At 33.1% G+C, this 20,016-nt stretch overlaps 1 protein-coding gene across 3 annotated transcripts in view; it reads right to left on the bottom strand.

The window, feature by feature from the left end:
• Nucleotides 1-1,081: 1,081 nt before the first annotated feature.
• LOC106868452 (protein transport protein Sec31A) overlaps nt 1,082-20,016 on the bottom strand; it is a 58,759-nt gene continuing 39,824 nt past the window's right edge. For 2 of the 3 annotated variants that reach the window (XM_052968152.1, XM_052968153.1), the window contains exons 22-29: nt 18,911-19,046; nt 17,225-17,310; nt 15,694-15,806; nt 9,553-9,600; nt 5,136-5,261; nt 4,898-5,035; nt 3,845-3,916; nt 1,082-2,966 (exon numbers count right to left, since the gene is read on the bottom strand). In XM_052968152.1, coding sequence (XP_052824112.1) covers nt 2,784-2,966; nt 3,845-3,916; nt 4,898-5,035; nt 5,136-5,261; nt 9,553-9,600; nt 15,694-15,806; nt 17,225-17,310; nt 18,911-19,046 — 902 coding nt within the window. In that variant the 3' untranslated portion in view covers nt 1,082-2,783. The remainder of the gene's footprint in view (nt 2,967-3,844; nt 3,917-4,897; nt 5,036-5,135; nt 5,262-9,552; nt 9,601-15,693; nt 15,807-17,224; nt 17,311-18,910; nt 19,047-20,016) is intronic. The other variant, XM_052968154.1, reaches the window with a different exon arrangement.

The raw sequence follows: 20,016 nt of genomic DNA, 5'->3' as shown, positions 1-20,016 counted from the left end.
TCGACACATTTCCTGTGTCATAAAACATAAGGACACAGGAAATGTGTCAAGGCCGACAGGAAGCGGTGCAGCTTCCTAGGTCTAACCAACAGTAGTATTATTCCCTTCAGGGGACTGTCACATTAAGTTGACAGCATACAACTACTTTGTAAGGAGTTTGCTAGAATCAAGAGTGAAAATTTTGATCTAGAAGACCATGAATATTGCAGAAAGCCTATAGTTTGTTGTTGATTGAATCAAAACTCTAATAAAAAATAATCTAGGTCACGCAATACAAGATATCGCAGATACCCCACTTATTTCATGAAAGTTATAAGGCATTTAAAAACACTTGGATATGGGAATTGCTATGTTTGAGTACCTCCTAATTTATTGGAAAAAAATTTAATGGAGAAAATGTAATGAAACCTCTTTAATCATTCTAAAAGCTGGTTAGCATCTGAAGAAGGTGATGTTATTGAAAGTTCATTATCCATCCTGTTGCAGACGATACCTACCATAACATAGTACCAAACTGGATTTGAACAACAAGTAATATCACCTGCTTATCTATTTGGCCATGGACAGATGAATGTCATCTCTAGAGATGAGGTTAGTAGAAATTGAAACATTTACAATGCAGGAAAGCTTTAGTTTTAGTCCAAGAAAGTATCATCATCATCACCGAGGCAGATTTTCTATGGTCGATGCTCCTTCTGTCACCAATCCTTACTGGTTTCCAAGCATGACCATTCACTCACTCACAAATTTCCAAGCAGGACCATTCACTCACTCACATATATCCAAGTATGACCATTCACTCATTCACATATTTCCCTCAACCAAATCCACTACAAGGCTTTGATTGCCCCGGGGCTATTGTAGAAGACACTTGCCCAGGGTGCCACACAATCAGAGCGGAACCTAAAACCGTGTGGTTGGAAATTAAACTCCTAAACCACACAGCCATGCCTGCACCCTACACTAATCCCAGTTTTTTTTTTTACAGGAGTAAAATAATCAAGAAAATTATTATTACTGGCAGAAAATAAATTTATTAGTTGTTGACCTTAAATTTGATAAACAAAGAAAAACAGCTTCAGATGTTTATTGAACAAAGTTTATTGCACATTTTTAATGTGTTAATTAACTGTAATACAATTACAAGTTTATTCCATACATTTTCAATGCATTATTCTTAATGAGTACAAATGAGACAATCATTTAACACTTGGGAAGAAGTTAAATTTATCAGAAAACAATTTTATTTCCTGGAAAAAATATACAAAAATAAATATTTCAATATTGGTCTGAAAACAAATTTTTGTTGTTTTTTTTTTTCCCAATTTCTCAAAAGAAAAAGAACTATTTTTCTTTTTTTTTTTTTTACTTGCTGTACATTTATACACCTTATGCATCATGATTTGCTTTTTTTGTTTTTCTAAAAAAAAATTTATGAAAAAAAATCGCTATTCTATTTTCTGACAGATTTATCATTTACCTAACTTCTAAGATAACAACACTTTTCAATGAAGAGTATTAGCCTAAACTTATAATAACACCAAATCAATAAGAATTTTTTTTTTAAATGTCTTTTATAATAAATTTTTACTACACAAAGCCTCAATTGGATGCTTAAAGTGCCAGATTTGTATACAAATATGTCATTGTTTGAGTAACTAATTTATACACAAGCCTGATTTAGTTTGTATTTTATACTGATGACAAGTTTGGAGACAAATTCAACTTATTTGAGATGCTGTGTAGGAAAGATTAAAAACATGGTTACAGAAATTTTGATCATAAATCATAACTATACAAGTTTGAAACATTCTAAGTATTGAACTTACAAATTTGATCATTTCAAAACAATTTCATCCAGTATTTAGTGTAACAGATACAATGAAATATAAATTTACCATATAATTATAAAATTTGACTAATAATATACAATGTACAAAAAAAAAAAATAATAATAATATTCAGTCAAATTTGCATTATTATCAAAATTCTGATTGTTGACACTAAAAATATTAAAAAAAAAATAAATAAAAATAAAAATAATGATTTTATCTTCAGGAAAGAAAAGTCACACTGCTCTGTACAATAAAGATAGATATTTGTTTTTCTGCCCTGTTCCCAGAAAATTAATTAATTTTTTTTTTATTAATGAGATATTTAATCTATGAACATGAGGATGATTGGTTTAAGAAACCATAACTAAGTAAACAAGTAGATATTTAACAAGTTAATTAGAAGCATGAACAGAACAAGATAGGAATAAAGAAACAAATAAAACCTTTAACAGAATTAAATTCTGTTGAAATATTAAAATTTATTGAGTTATCAGCAGAAGTTTTATCAATGTGTGATCAAATCATCCTGTTTGGGGGACAAGTAACAGGCGAAGTGCATGCAGTAATCAGAAGAATTATACTATAGATCAAATGAAGTTTAATTTAAGAATTAGCAGCAAAAAAAAAAAAAAAATAATAATAATAATAATAATAAATAAACATATAAATGTTTAATTAAATTCTAATGAAGGTTCCTTGAGAATTGTTTGGAAAAAAAAAAAATCTCAGAACGTGACATTTTATTAATAAATCATGATGTCAAAAGAATATATAGATTCCAAATCGCTAACATTCTGCTGACTCACCCGAGTTTCCAGTATTTAGCAGTTGTGTAGACGTAAGAAACTGCTAACACGATTTCAGAGAAATGTTCAGTTCTTTTCTTGTAGTTAAGGATTTATGAATAATCAGAATAAATGCAATAGAGAGATTTACATCACCCATTGTTCATCGTACTTGAAGATTGTTTGCTGTTTGCATTAATACTTTTAGACTAGGCATAAAGCTTCCAATTTCAGAAAAATTTCCATGCTTAATCATGTGAGCATGGATTTGTAGTCCTCTATCATAGTCATATTGTTGCAATGATTGTACAATTTGATGCAAGCCTTGAATGATGTTCTGGGACAGCTGAAATAAACAATATAAAAGATGGAAATGTTTACTTAAATAGAGGGTGAAAAAATGCTTGAAAAAAAGAAAAAAAAAAACAGAAAGACAACAAAGTCTGCTTCTTCCTAGACACATAAAAATGTTCTTGATTACATCTTTTAGGTCTACAAAAAATGGTGGATGCTACGAGTGAGAAGCTAGGTATGATATGATGGGAGTAGAAAAGAAAATCAAAAGGGATTATGTATATTTAGTGATAAGTTAATATTTCGTTGCCAGTGCCCCTGGACTGGCTTGTGCGGGTGGCACATAAAAGACACCATTTCGAGCGTGGCCATTTTCGTGCGGGTGACACGTAAAAGCACCCACTACACTCTCTGAGTGGTTGGCGTTAGGAAGGGCATCCAGCTGTAGAAACTCTGCCAAATTAGATTGGAGCCTGGTGTTGCCATCCGGTTTCACCAGTCCTCAGTCAAATCGTCCAACCCATGCTAGCATGGAAAGCGGACGTTAAACGATGATGATGATGAAAGTTAAATGTACTGGGTTACAGCTACAGAAATATGTGACAAAACATTCTGTTGTAATATCAATAAAATGATAACTAGAAAATTAGAAGTTTAAAAATCATCAAATGATTTTAGACTATTAACCTCATCTATAAACAAGGGGCCAATTGATCAAAGAATTACAATTTTTCTGAAGATCACTGCTGAGCTACTTCGATAAAAGAAGAAAAGGTCAGTTGGTGAAATTGAATCCCGAAGTTAAAACAACTATCTAAAACTGATGATAATTGCAATATAAAGTACAAGTCTGTTTATGTGAAGGAAAGAGAGAGAGAGAGAGAGAGAGAGACGAAGGAGGGGGAGTTATAAAACTGCAAAGTATCATACCGCATTTTCTCTTAGCTTGTCATATAACGCTTCCAGTTTCTTAACTACGTCTTCCAGTTTTCTTTTAGTTTGCTAAATATGAAAAAGAGAAAAATCAACATTTAAAAAACTGAAGTGGACATCCTACATCATAAAATATCAAGGGAAAGAAGTAAATAAACGAAAACCATGTTTTGTTAAAATAATTAAAAAAGAAAAAAATTAAGAATCTCAGAACTTGTTAGATTGTTATTACTATATTGTATTAGAAAGTTATGGATAAAAGATGGTGGGATTTTTCTTCTATCTTTTCCTTGTTTCAGTCATTAGACTGTGGCCATGCTGGGGCACCACCTTGAAGAATTTTTGAATACATCAATCCCCGTACTTATTTTTTTTTAAAGCCTTGTACTTATTCTATCAGTCTCTTTTTGCCAAACTGCTAAGTTACTGGGACATAAACACACCAACACTGTTTGTCAAGTGGCAGTAGGGGAGAAGCACAGACACAAAGATACACACACACACACACATGTATACAACAGGCTTCTGTCAGTATTTGTTCACCAAATGCTCACAAAGCTTCGGTCAACCCGAGGCTATAGCAGAAAACACTTTCCCAAGGTGTCAAATGATGTTACTGAATAATTAGCCTCATTAATTCAATTGTATGCATGCATGTTTGTTTGTTTGTTTTTGAGTTTCATTTAAGTTCTTCTTAAGCGAAGTCAAGCTGGTCACTAACAAAATGACCAGACTTTTTGAGTTGCGAGTGCCCAGTGTTTGTAAATATGTGGTTGAGTTCACTCAAATTTGTGCATTTGTTGACCTAAAGAATCTCAGATGAAGAATCTTTGGAATGACTAACAGATCTTCACTGTGTCACTAATAATTTGAATTTGGAGAATCTGCATCAATTTTTTTACTCTTTCTTTGAAAAACCTAGCATTTCTAGGTTCAAAGCCTAATGCACTTATGATGATAGGTACGAATGTACATATGTACATACGTATGTATTGCAGTGCATATCTAGATTAAAATTATGAAATAAGGATATTTCATTGTTTTACTTACAGCATTTGATGCAACTTTTAAACAGTTTTCAACCAAGGCATCAAATATCTCTTGTAAAATTTGATGTTCATTTGGCAAAGGTCCTTTTACAACTTCAGGTACAGGTTCTGGAGCTGGGTTAACTACAGGTGCTGATTGCTACAAACAGTAAAATATTTTAATAAGTTTCAATAAAACATACAGGTGTTTAAATTTATAAGTGAAATCATAAAAGTGAAATATTATTAAAATATCTAACCGGCAATTGAGGCTGATGTTCCTGGGGGTTGTAAATGTTTGGATAACTGTTGACAGGTTGTTGTTGATCAGTGTTTCCAGGAATTCCATACATTTGATTGGGAATTGCATTTGGAGATTCAAATTGCTGCAATTTACATAAGCAAAGATTAACAGCAGCTCTACAGGTAATTTTCTAAAAATAACATAAGCTTAATTCAGGTAAGTCTGTAGATAGAAGAAACCATTAATATTAAAAGGCGATTTTTAGTTTAATTTTCAGTCTCTCTCAAATATATGATGTTTGGTGCACCTACAGGAGACTGAACATGAAAACAATATCATATCAATACAATGTGATTGTTGTTAAACGGTTAATGAATTTTAGCATTATAATAAAGTTCAAATATTCACTCTTTGGTGAACACGTAGTTAATGAAAGTTAGAAATAAAGGCAGAAAATAATTTGTAAAAAGAAACACATTTTTTTTTTATAATATGAAGTTGAGCATTATTAATCAATATGAATTATCACCATTGATTGGAGCAGGTTTGGCAGTTTGATCAAGAAGTTCACTTCAAAACCATGTGGTTTAGAGTTCAGTCCTTGAGTATGGCACCTTGGGCAAATGTCTTCTACTGTAGCCCCAGGTTGAGCAATCCTTTGTAAATGAATTAGATAGATGGAAATTGCACAAAGCCTTTCATGTGTGTGTGTGTATATGCACATCATCATCATCATCATTTAACATCCATCTTCCATGCTGGCATGGACTGGATGGTTTGACAGGACTGCACCAAGCTTCACTGTCTGTTTTGGCATGGTTTTTGCAGCTGAATGCTCTGCCTAATGCCCACCCCTTTACAAAGTGTACTGCATGCATATGCATGCCAATTTGAATGTCTGAATTCTGCACAGAGCTAAGCTATTGACAGTGATGTTTGTTTACATCTTTGTGTCAGCAAATATTACAGCAGCCCCACACTTGAAGATAAGTGGAATGAAAACTCCTTACTAAAAATAAAACAGAGAAAGGTTAGTGAAAGGAACAGCATCCAGCTGTAAAGCAATGCCTCAGTATGTACTTGTGTGTGTGTTGTAAATGTAAAACAAACGAGTGAGTGATCGTCTACAACTTGTACTGTGTATAGAAACTGACAATGGCTCATGTCCAGTTCCATCATTAGTTGCTTTAATTCATCAATAGTTGTAGCACCACTGTCCTTCTTCAGTCTTGACCATTGTTTTAGAAGGATACTCATAGGTCAATATGAATAACATGTCAATTTAACGGTCTATCTTTTTTAAGCAAAAACAGACTGGTATCTCAGAAAGTCTTTTTGTAGTGTAATGGAGCACAGACATACTGTCTCCTCTCACTGCCTGTTCTGTTGTTGTTATAAAAGCCCTCTGGTCCTCTGACCTGGCACAAAGGGTCCTCCATCAGTTTTAATGATGAGTGCCCAGTTATTTGAACAACTGAACTACCTACTCATTCAATTAGTATGTAAAAGGCTGAGTACTCAAAAAGCACATGTACTCTTAACATAGTTCTCAGACTAAATTAGCATGACGCTCTGAGACAAAGGAAACCCTTTGAATTGCAAGAACAATCCATTTGAGTCTTTCATATTTCTTGTCTAGCCAGTTTCACCTTCAAAGCTTGCCTCAGATGCTATAGAGAGGGACTGAACCTGAGCCCTCATCTTATTGCCAAATCCAACCCCACTTTATTTACATTAGCCCTTTTAACCAATCCTTCTTCTGTAGAGTGCCAATCATCAGGAATTTCCTCTCCATCTACATTATTTCCATAAATGTCAGTCTATTAATGCTCAAACTGATTCATATGAATCTCACCAATCTTGAAGGGCCTGGGAAAGTCATGGGCACTGTTCCTTCTCCAAGCTAAAGCAGAAAAGGATAAAAGCAGCTGCAAGGCTAAAACCCACAATGGCTTAAACTAAACACTTGCTGTTTTTAGATACAATTGTAAAATAAATATTCCCACAACTAGAACCAGTTGTGAGACTATACTACACACCAACATAATTATAAAACTGTTGGAATTTTAATTGCTTGACAAACGGCTTGCTATGAGACCATGTGTTGAAACTGAAATGCTTTACATTGTGAGAAAAGTCAACACACACACACACTATATTTAATTTTGTTTGATTTCTTGACAGTATGTTATAAAATGTCAAAATGTTTTCTGATCCACCTACAACCTGAAATGAAATACTTCCCATGGCATTGTTAAAGATATGAAATAATTGTTAAGATGTTTCTACAAGGTTTCATTTTATAACCTCAGAAATATGCTATCTATAGATAGCATATCAAGTAATAGAGATACTATTTATAGTCTTATCAAACTGCTGAAGTAGCAATCATACAGACATTTTTCTTAAGATGATGGGAAAATCAGATAAAGTACAACTGCTATATTTCTAACAAATATAACTATGTGGTTAATGAGTTTATGTCACACTCTCAAGGCTCTAGACAAGATCCCACTGCAGGACACCATAGCCTTGGGTCAACCCAAGTATTGTAAGTGAAACTGGGTGGATGGAAACTATGCAGAATCTGGTTGAAAATTTAATATAGTACCACTAGGTCCTTAAGTGCTTTAGCAGAGTCTGTTCTGTTGTAAGCATTTAGCTCGTGTCTCTAGTCTGAGGGTAATTCTTGGGCCATGGTTTCAGTCTCAGAGACCTTCCAAATGTCAGGTGGGCTGGTCCTTCAACCTCTGACAAAGTGACAAAATATAACAATAAAAAAGCAGCACATGTGACCACAGAGAAGTTCCCTTATTGGTTTAATGACTTATTTGTTGGTTCATAATAACAACAGAAACTTTACAAAAAAAATAAAAATCACATACAACCAAAATAAATTTATACAGTTGCTTCCTTTTTTTTTTCTTAAGACGGCAGGGATATCTGATTGCTATTTATAACAAATCAAGTCCCATGTAAAAGGATTGGATTGATTGATATCTCTAACAACCACATTAAAGCTACCTTGACTTGTTGATTTCTTTGTTGCTTCACATAAGATTGATGTTGAAAGTAGTGGTGATAGAGTATGAGTAAAGTTGACACTTATAGGCATTAACATACAAATTTTATTTGAAATTATTTTCAGGATTATATTTTCTGTTTTTACAACATCAAAGAGCATACTCATCAGCAGTTATTTTTCTTCAAAAGTGCTTTTTTCCCCCCACTTAATCTTTGGTTATTATTGTTGATTAGCTTTAAGTCAGCTTTGATTGAACAGACAAATGATCAAAAGTACTGAGCCATAACCATGCATATTCTCAGCCTCATAATATAGCTAAGAGTACATTCTCCAATGTTACCTTCCTCATTTGAGATAGAAGAGTGAGAATTGAAGGAGATCTGGCAACTATTCATAGCAAGTCCAGTGACTACATAGAGTTTTTTTCTCTTGTAAATTTCTAGTATCTTTCAGTTATCATTTTGTATAAAATGACTGGCACCATTTGAGCATGGCCAACGCCAGTGTTGCCTGACAGCTACCTGTGCTGGTGGCATGTAAAAAGCACCTTCAAGTGTGGCCAATGCCAGTGCCACCTTACTGGCACCCATGCTGGTAGCATGCAAAAAGCACCATTTGAGCATGGCTGGTACCAGTGCTACTTGACTGGCTCCTGTGCTGGTGGCATGTAAAAAGCACCCACTACACTCTTGGAGAGGTTGGCGTTAGGAAGGGCATCCAGCTGTAGAAACTTTGCCAAATCAGATTGGAGCCTGGTGCAGCCTCCCAACTTGCAAGTCCTCAAGCAAACCATCCAACCCATGCCAGCATGGAAAGCGGACATTAAACGATGACGATGATGATAACAATGAATTTTAAAAAATCATAGTTGGTTGATGACTTTATGAATAAGTGATGACTAGAAATCTTACTAATGCATAATATCAAATATTCTTGGTTTGTTTGAATAAATCAGGGATTGCATTATTCAGAGATTAAACAATAGATAATTCTGAGATAATTTTTGCAGTTCAGTGTATAGTGTATATAATGCCATCATTTGTTATTTACTTACCCTCAGACAGAAGAAACAATATTAAACATAAAGAAGAATTAAATATGAAGAAGTATTTATAATGAAAACATGCTTGTTGAGTTTCATGCAGAGAATGTTAAATAACAAAATGAATTTAAAGAAAACTGATCCATTAAAAGAAGAGTTTTAGAAAGTCTTATGAAATATTTGTAGATAATCAATGGTAATAAAAGCTGCTGAGAACTAATGCAAAAAAAAAAAATAGTGTAAGGACGCATGCATATTATTAGGTAAAAGAAGCAGAAGATTTCATGCATATATGAATATCTAAAGGACTTAAGGACTTCCAGGAGAAATTTATAAACAAATGGGCCCTATACACCAAATCCTTACCTGTACAGGTGCCGGGTCAACCAAGGGGGGATCATTCCAGCCTGAATGCTACAGAGATAAAAATGGAAGTTCTACAAGGGATAAATTTATAGTGCACAAAGCTAAATTTAATAAGCATAGATGCAAAATACTTTAGATTTACATTCTCTTTGGGATAAACTTTGTCAATGAGAACTTAGCATCTTGGAGTCTTTTTTCCTCACATGCAGACTTGTGGAACTTTTGATTTAACTGATAAGATCTAAATATTCCTGGTTTAGTTATACAGCACACTCATTTCATGTTCTGAACCCAATATTGTATATATATATATTACTCTTTTACTTCTTTCAGTCATTTGACTGCAGCCATGCTATAGCACCGCCTTTAGTCGAGCATATCGACCCCAGGACTTATTCTTCATAAGCCTAGTACTTATTCTATCGGTTTCTTTTTGCCGAACCGCTAAGTTACAGGGATGTAAACACACCAGCGTCGGTTGTCAAGCGATGGTGGGGGGACAAACACAAACACACATACACATATATATATACATATATACGACGGGCTTCTTTCAGTTTCCGTCTACCAAATCCACTCACAAGGCTTTGGTCGGCCCGAGGCTATAGTGTGCCACGCAGTGGGACTGAACCCGGAACCATGTAGTTGGTAAGCAAGCTACTTACCACACAGCCACTCCTGCGCCTATATATATATATATATATATATATATATATATATAAAGTGAAGTATATTTGCCATTTAAATGTGGCTGACCCCTAAGGGTGGATGTTACTGTTGCTTTTAGCCCCAGATATATATATATATATATATATAAATACACCCAATGTTGGAGTGAAGATTTGTTTAGGTTAAGAAAGATCAAATGATAATCAGTAACAGAACAAATGAGATACACCTGTCACCATAAGCTCTCACCAAGTCTAATATATATAAATAAATACACACACAGGTATAATATGATTAAGAAGTTCATAGCACCACCACAAAATCCTGGGTTCAATTCCATTATGTGGCCTCTTGAGTATATGTTACTATATTCTCAGCTGAGGTCAATCCATGTTTAGTAAGTGAAACTGGGCAGATGGGAACTGTGTAGAAGCCTATTGGGTGGATTATCTCAGCAGTTCAAGAGGCATCGCCTTGTCACACCCTGTGTCATGCTGACTCTGCCTGAGAATTACAATAAGGGTACACATGTTTGGAATACTCAGTCCTTTACACATTAATTCAGGAGCTGGTAATTTGGTTGATTGAATAACAGAATCCTTGTCAATAGAGATTCACTATTACACACACACAAACACACAAGTCATTTAATCCCTCATTCAGATATGTATAGATAGAAACGTTATGTTGATTTGACAAAAAGTAAGCAAGGTTAATTATATATTTTATAGTTTCGTTATTTTGTACATCAACTCCAAAACAAAGTATATTTATATACACGAAATTGATTAATTTAATCATATTCAAATCACTACATCTTCATTTTATCATTTCCCATCTAAAGCTAACCAGAAAATGTCAACTAGTTTATTGGCAGTGTGCATGCTATCACAATCTTTAGTCTTTATTCATAACAGAGCTGTATATCTCCTCTAGCATCTTCTATAAATATTATATAGGTTTTGATGTTTCTAAGTTGGTGGTCTGTTTATTGCAGTTGGCTCATCACCATCCTATGATGTGTTATTCTTGTTTACATCATTTGAAGTCAATCATTAGGGCTTTGTTTCCTACTCTCATATATCCAAATAAACATTAACTACCCAGAACACACTATCATTGATGCAAAGATAGCAGTCATGGACCAAAATAGTAATGAGACAACCCAGAGTACGTCTAGAAAAGGGCCCTTGACTGATTGACATAGAGTCACTCACAGACATGCTCCAACCACTGATTCATAGGCACACTGTCTACCCCCTCTCCATCTCTTCTACTGCTACCATCTGGCTTTTGCTCCTCAGAGCTGCCTGGGCTCATGACCCCAACTCTCCAGCATTTCTATTCCCCTCACCTCTCTTTTCCTCATCACCGTTGTTCTGTTCAACTCCCTAAGCTTCACACTAATCCCTATGCAAGTCCTTCCGTCCCAGAACATCAACTCTTTGGAACCTCTCTGGAACCCCCTTCCTGCTCTATCTTTCTAGCAAGTGTTTAACATACAAAGGTTTAAGAGTACCATTAATGGCATCACTCTCGCCAGTCTAGAAGGCCCTGCAAAGGCCACAAGTGCTGCCCTTTCCTTCGATCTAGGATGTAGGGGGGAAAATGGTTAAGGATATTGAGATTGATAACTCAATAAAAATGTAACTACCACATTCTCACTAGGGAAATATTGTATAAAACCTTAAGGCAACGCAGGCATTAAGTGCAGAGGTAACTAATAATCACATTCTAGCTTGCATTAAGCAACATTTGCAAAATAATGTGACAAGCAGGAAAAATTATTTTATCAATTGTTGAAAACATAATATAATAGTTTTATACAATAAATTTTTTTTGTTAAAATAAAGAAAAAAACAATACACAAAATCATTAACTGTTATTTTCATGTCAATTAGTTTGTCTATTATTTGGAAATGTTAAATGAGATATATACATCTATATAATACTAAAAGTCTGTGATTGCTTGCTTGCGTGCTTGTCTAATTTAATACAGCGAAACTGGCGCATAATGGGAAAAGCCTCTGAAAGTAAGATACCCCTGAAATGGGAATACAAACAGAATAAAATAAGTTTCATGTAAATCAGACCAAGGATTCCTAAGATAAATGTTTTTTGTGGGTTTGTTTTCACAAATTGAAGCAGTGAAACCTGGAGTTATTGCCCTTTATTGTGAACACCTGCATAGCTTTGTTTGTGTGCGTGCTTGCATGTGTGCTTGTCTGTAATTTAATACAGCCAAACCGGTGCATAATTAGAAAATACTCTGAAAGTAAAGTGCTCCTGAAATGGGAATACAAATGGAATAAGACATGTTTCATGTAAATCAAACCACAGGTTCCTGAGACACACGGTTTTCTCAGGTACCTTTATGATTGCTTGTTTGCACGCTTGCTTGTCTGTAATTTATTACAGCCAAACCGGTGCATAATTAGAAAATATTTTGAAAGTAAGGTACCATTGAAGTGTGAATACAAACATAATAAAACAAGTTTTGTGTAAATTGGACCACTGGTTCCCGAGATTTGTGGTTTCTTCGGGTACCTTGAATTATTGGTGACCCAACAGGTCATAGGTAGTGTAGTACAAACATACATATATATATATATATGTATATGTATGTATCCTTAATGAAGAATTATTTTATGAATGAACCATATTTACTCCATCTAATTGTAGTAAATATTAGTTGAGTATTTAATTTTCTAGATTATTCATAGTTAATTATAAAGATTACTCTTAACTCAATGGAATATTTAAATATAAAATATTTTATAGTACTGCTAACGGTGTATTTTTATTTTGTTCTTTTCCAATTGTTTGCTTTATTTCCATTGCTTCAAACCATTGCAGTTGAAACTAAGTTAACAGTGGTTTAAAAGTTAAAAATAGTTCAATGTTAAACTTCAACTTTGTCCTTTCCATTCATTGTGCTCTTCAGGTATACACATTTTTCAACATACTTTACATCTACTGAAGTGAATTTTTTCCACTCCAGAAGTGAATATTATGATATATTTAGCTATAAAATATATACATTATTATACATATCTATAAATTTGTAGTACCATCAAATTTCTATTCCTATTGGAAAGTAGATTTATAATTTTACAAGACAAATTCTTGATATTCAATAGTTTTTTTTTCTTTATCAACAAACTTGGTGAAATCCATTTTATATTATCAAGTATTATTATCAAAGTTAAGGTAGATAAATGAAAAATTTTTGCCTTTCTTTTACTTTCTTTATCAGTAATTGATCTCACCTTTATCTATTGAATATTTATAGAACCTGCAAATGTTTTTAGATTGGCTTTTGTTCTAACATTTGCCCCAAGTAAAATAGATATCTTAAGACATTCTAAACAGCTATGAAAAGTTCTCAGGCAACATTTGACCCCCAAACATTGGAACAGATATGGAAAAAAAGATGTTTAGCCTACAATGATGTTTAGCATAATTCTTATTAAAATATGTTATTCATATATTATCTATTGAAAAATGTTCAATTATTTCAAATATAAGAATTTCTAAACAGAAGTTCGCCAAGGAAATAACCAGATTAATTTGCAGTTTTTCCTTAATCTATGTGTGTCACTTTGAAAAAAAAACATGTTAACATAATTTTTATTAATTGTAACACAACCATTATCATAATGATTGATCTAGTTCAGTTTATGACATGTTGCTTTGTGTTGTGTTGTGTTGTGTTGTGTTTTGCGACACAATCCAAATTTAATTCAATGAAACAAGTGCAAATCAAGAGAAATATTAAAGAGAACAAGGTGAAGTTAACATTTTCAAACTTGTTTGTTAGTAAAATGATATAAAATCATAACAAATAATTAAAATTTTTTAAAATATTAAAAAATTTTCCTCTGTGATTTTAGTTTGTAAGGAACTGCAAACAACACAGACTATTATAAAAGTAATAATCATATGCCATAAAAAATATCAAGCATATAAATAAAAGCTTTAACTTTTATATAACTGCAATCCACATTAGTAGACAAAAGTCAAAGAATAAGAGATAAACTCTGCTATTATCCTTGCAAAAAAGTATTCTCTTCCTCTATAAATATTGTACTTAAGTAAGAAATTAATAATAATGGTAATTGAGGTAATCAAAGAGTTTTCCCAGTAACATTGGTTACATGATACACAACAATTCAAATTTACTTTTACCTTGAAATTATATTTCATCATTTCAGCTTTTAAACTAAATTAAATATAATCTTAAGTTATTGTATTATGTTACTTTCATTAGTAGTTTATGTATCTATAAATATCAGCCTTCATTATATCAACAGGCTTACATGAGCAACAAAGTCAAAGAAGCACTTAGCAGCTGAGTACCATACAATAAGCTCATTACTATTTATTATTATTACTATTTTGGGGAAGGCAGAAAGCCGGCACAATTGTTACCACGCCAGACAAAATGCTTGGTGGCATTTCTTCTGGTATTACATTCTGAGTTCAAATTCTGCCAAGGTCAACTTGGTCTTTCATCCTTTCAGGGTTGATGAAATAAGATCCAGTTCAGTACTGGGGATGATGCAATCAACTGACCATCTCCCTCGAAATTTCAAGCTTTGTGCTTACAGTACAAAGGACTATTACTATTTCGGAGATTAGAAAAATAATAATCACATACTATAAACATGTAACTTTGAATAAGGTGTGAGAGAAACTGCTAAACTCAATGTGGTGATCTTTTATAATCAAAATTCCTAAAAAGCTCTGAGAAAAAAAAGCTGTTTAATCTTAGGCAACTATTGATCCAGTTAATCTATGAGCAAAGGTATTCAAACCCAGATTATCCAATCTTGATTTCAGATTAAAGTATAACTAGTGTAATTGTTATCTAATGTGTTTTTGGCTACTATTTCTGGTAGGTTTCATGACTGCATAGTAATTCTCTACCTGTTTTGGGGGGAAAAATATTGAAATTACTACATATTTTGAGCAGAAAAAGTAAGAAGTTACTTTTGTAACCCCTAAAGCAAACATAATACAAAATATTTGTAATTCAACCATTAGAATAAATATACATGATGATACTAATTTAATGTTAGTTATCTGTAACAAAACATCTCTGAGAATATGTTAATAACAATTTCAATGAATAAATTCTGATGAGATGACAAAATAATGAATTTACAAACATTTAATTTTTGTTTCTCAATTGTTTTGTTGAAATGACATCATGAAAGATAACGAAGAGAAAAATGAATTGTTACATCAATAATAAAAGGTCTATAGTTGAGATGTGAAAAGTGTTGCAATGTTTACTATATATGCAATCAATCTAAGAACCATCATATTTGGTAAGAACCTTTATATCACATTATAAAAGAACTTTCTGCAACAAAAGCTAAATACATAATAAGAAAAGAAAAAAACCACAAAATACTTTGCTAAATAGGATACGAGACCAGTGTCTCATTTTAGATTTGATTGACTTACACGTGAGTTGTTCACTTTATCTTTAAACACAGGTGGATCATTCCAAGGTGTGTGAGGTTTCATTTCTTGAAAGGAAGGAATATCTCCCATTGGACCAGAAGCTTGTGGAGCTACTAGAAAACAGAAAATATAAAAATGAAAATATGTCTAAAATTGCCAATGTATAAACAACATTTAATACATTAAATTACTGTAACATTTTCAGTATGAATGTTTTTAACAAGAAAAACAAATGGTTTTGTGTGACAATTTGCTTTTGGGTTTCAATAACTTGACTACTTTAATTGTATAATTGATGTTCTGCAAGTTAAAAAACAGGGATCAGACAAATGACTACTTATTGATGTTATTTGGTTTGGGTGCAGATGTGACTATGGTTAAGAAGTTCACTTCACAACCAATAATCATGTGGTCTTGACTTCAGTCCTATTGTGTAGCATCCTCTGAGTCTTTTACTGTGGACCAGAGCTGACCAATGCCTTTTGAGTCAATTTACTAGACAAAAACTATATGAAGCCTGTCATGTGTATGTGAGTGAGTGCATGTTTATATCCTGCGCACTTTGAATGAAAAAGCTCTGAGCTATAATCCTTAAGGTTTGTTCTTTTCCTTTTAATAAGTTTGCTGGCTCTGTGCTCTTGAGGATGTGTGGATTAAAGAATCCATTACTTGAAAAACAGGTATGGGTTAGCAATATGAAGAGTATCTGGTTGTATTATATATATATATATATATATAAAGACATTTAATCCTTGTTAACTTAGAAAACTAAACCTTCACAAAACATATTTGTAGAGTAAATTATAAATTTATTCAAATTTTTTGGGTGTTTTACACAACTGACAACAATGATCTTTTTTGGTAGTTTCTGAGTATATTTATGTCTCAATGCATAAAATAATTACTAATTTCTCAATATATTTGGGTTGAAATTTTTATGAAGGTTTAGCATGTATATGTAACAAGATGAAATGATGGGGATCTTCTGAGTGTATATATTTAAATTAAGACAGTAAGTAAAGACAGATGTAGAAGCTCCAACTTCAGATCTTGATTCTACAAAAAAGTTGTAACTTGTTCTTGTAGACTTCTGATAATGTGTTTCTTTTCCCATATATTTTTGTTCTGCCTGTTAATGTCTATCATGGATATCATAATATTATACTAGTAACCAAACCATACTTGCTAAGCTATTGACCTATAATTTAAGACAGAAACATGTGGATGCAATGTTAGAATTGGAAGAAATTGGTTAAGCGATGCATTCTGCACAACACCAGTACACTACATATTTCCAGAGAATTTTCTTCACTGGTTTCTGGTTTTAAGTAAGTTGAAAAATAAACAATCTCTGAGAAAAAGTAACACTTGAATGATATGAATTAAAATCATGATGTATGTCCACCCTATTATGTTTGTTACAATTAGTTTTACTTTTAACAGTACACAATCATTAACACATGCACACTTTCAAAACTACTATGATACAACACTTGCATATTATTACATAGGACAAAATTAAATATTTTACCTGGTGTTGAAATTGGATTGTATACATTGGATGGCTGCATTTGTTGTTGTGGATGATAAGTATTTGAAGTTTGGTAAGAATTTGGACTAAAATATAGAAGAGAAGAGATTACTGTTTTAATTATTGAAAGGTGCAATTTTAATTAGAATGCAGAGAAATATAAAGGTGATTTCTTGTATATTTCTGTAATATGAGGAATAAATTCATTCCCAAAATCTAATCAGAAAGTTCAAATTTTTTTTTTAAATGAATAAGCAAAAATTATAAAAATAGTCTACAGGTAAGTTCCTGAATTTATGTAGTCTTTCTTTTTTCTCTAAGCACTCACAGATTATGCTAACTCTTTAATAAAATTTATATCAAAGTCTCATATAGTACAATTCCGCTAATAAAAGGTTATGTCATTATACAACACCTAAGAAACTGAGTGAACAAAAAGAAACGCAAATCAACTGTATGAAATTAGAATTATGTCCTCTAGACAACTCCAGCTCAAAAAGGCATTATTACTAACCAGGACATTATCAGCAAAACCCCTCCACCAAAATCCTAACTTATATCAACTTATCACAGAATCCATATATAAATAGCCCTTACTAGCATGTTAGCTACAAAATGAACAGTATGTCACAATTAAAACACATTTGATAGTTAATCTGTAAACTTTGATAATGACTGAGCAATTGCCAAAAAACAAAGAAGGAAACAGAAGATGCTTAGAGCCATCAAGTTTGTTCATTGATAATTAATGAAGATAATGACTTCAACCATATGGCATCTGAACAGGGGCTATAGCCATACAAGGTACCATATACAACACTTTCTGTGTGCTGAAAGTGGCGATATTTCATTGCTACATATGTGTATAGTAGAGGATCCCAGCCAACTGTGTTCATGTAAGGGATCAGACCTCTAACCATATAGTTTCTAGATGGGAAGCTTGCAATGCAACTTGTGGAGTTCATGTCTTGTTTGTATATTCCATTTCTGATATATTTTTATGTGGTTAGATGCTCTTTTTTTTCATCTTACAGAGTCCTCTGGGTGTATTTTATCATGCCACCAGTAGAAGTGAGCCTGTTTATGACAGGATTAAGGAACACCTTCCTACACCATCAACCCTGCATCAGTTTCTATTTGGAGCTACAGACTTCTGAAACATTTTCCTTATTACTAATTTCAAACAATAAAAAAGTTCCCAATGTTAATTTATATAAAAGGTGGAGTGAAAACTAGCATTTCTCTTTAGAGTGAGTAAACAATTCTGAGTTTCTACTAGGCTAAAGTGAAACTCACAATGGAATGCTGCTCCTACATCTGGGGTACTGCTGCTATATTCACATGAATATCCTAAATCATATCCAAAGGAAAGTCATCTTGGTTGATAAAGTTTTACTTGCCAACACACCGATCTCTGGCTCATAGATATATTGTCTCTTTACTTTTCCTTTCTACTACTAGTTATACATTCTCTCTCTCTCATTAGCTATACTATGTCTACCTCTCCAGAACATGCACCAACCACAATTTGCAATCACCCAGGTTCTCTTGCAATTTGTAAGGGCCAGTCAAGGTTCTGAGCACAATCTTTTTTTCCTGATTAAACAATAAAAATAAAGGATAATAGTAAAATGCAATAAACAGTAGTAATTTGGAAATTTTAATAAAATATCTCCATATACAAACCTAGGATAACTCTGTTGTTGGTATGAACTTTTATTAGAATAATCTGGATTTAAGGCAGTGGTTTGGTTGTAGTTTTCCATTCCATAACCAGCATTTGCAGAACCAGAATGGGTACGATATTTTTGTGCTAAAGGACCTGAAAAATAAAAGTAAGTCAAGTATTTTCCTTCATGTTGTTCGAGTTACATAATATGTTTCCAGAACCATTCTCCCAAGATAAAAAGAAAGCTGTAAAAATCTCTCTCTCTCTCTCTCTCCCCATGTGTTAGAAGTCAACTCATGATTGACAAAGACCCTTGCTTAGATAAACTTCATTGTAAGAAACATTTTAAGTTTGGTCTCCCCATTGCTGATGATGGCTCATATGGCTCCAAAGGCCTGCAAGGCACCTACAAGTTCTTTCACACAAACCTCAAACCAGCCTTCCAGCAAAAGTCCGACCATCTGGATGTTGGGACCTACAATGCTGAATGAGTCCACTGACTGACCCACACACACTGCTACACAAGGTGTGAGAGAGAACACGCTAGATATCAGTGTGGACAAGGAAACCTCCATGATCAGGCTTGTGGCTAAGTAGGCCTGCCTTGAGAAGCAGACACACTGATCACACACACACGCATATACATATGTAGCTTATAGCTTATAGTAGAAGACATCAGGTAAAAGTGTCTAGGCAATGAAAATGAAGTCTAAATCATGTGGTTTTGAAACAAACATTTTAACCACATGGCCATGTCTACATGTGCACACACACACACACATTTATTAAACTTTTACAAGAGAGGAATCAGTGACTTTGAAGTTTCAACATGCTAGCCTCCATTTGACTGTAAGCCCTTGTAAAAGTTTAATAAGCAGGTGCTCCATTAAAAAGCGTTGAGTAATTCCTCAATTTAGTGTTTAATTGTTTTCATATATAACTTGACATAAAAACTAACATTTATACACACATACACACACAAGCAAACTGATATGTGAATAAACTTTGTGTATTTATGTTTCACTCCAAGATTTTATTTCAAAGTAATTAGTATAAAAACAATGTAGAAATAATTATCATCAGTAAAAGTCACTAGTATAATATATATATATATATATATATA

This window comes from Octopus bimaculoides, chromosome 5 (assembly GCF_001194135.2).
Source record: "Octopus bimaculoides isolate UCB-OBI-ISO-001 chromosome 5, ASM119413v2, whole genome shotgun sequence".
NCBI classification, from domain to species: domain Eukaryota; kingdom Metazoa; phylum Mollusca; class Cephalopoda; order Octopoda; family Octopodidae; genus Octopus; species Octopus bimaculoides.
Note: the sequence above shows the minus strand (reverse complement) of the source record. Positions and strands in the feature narration are given on the sequence as shown.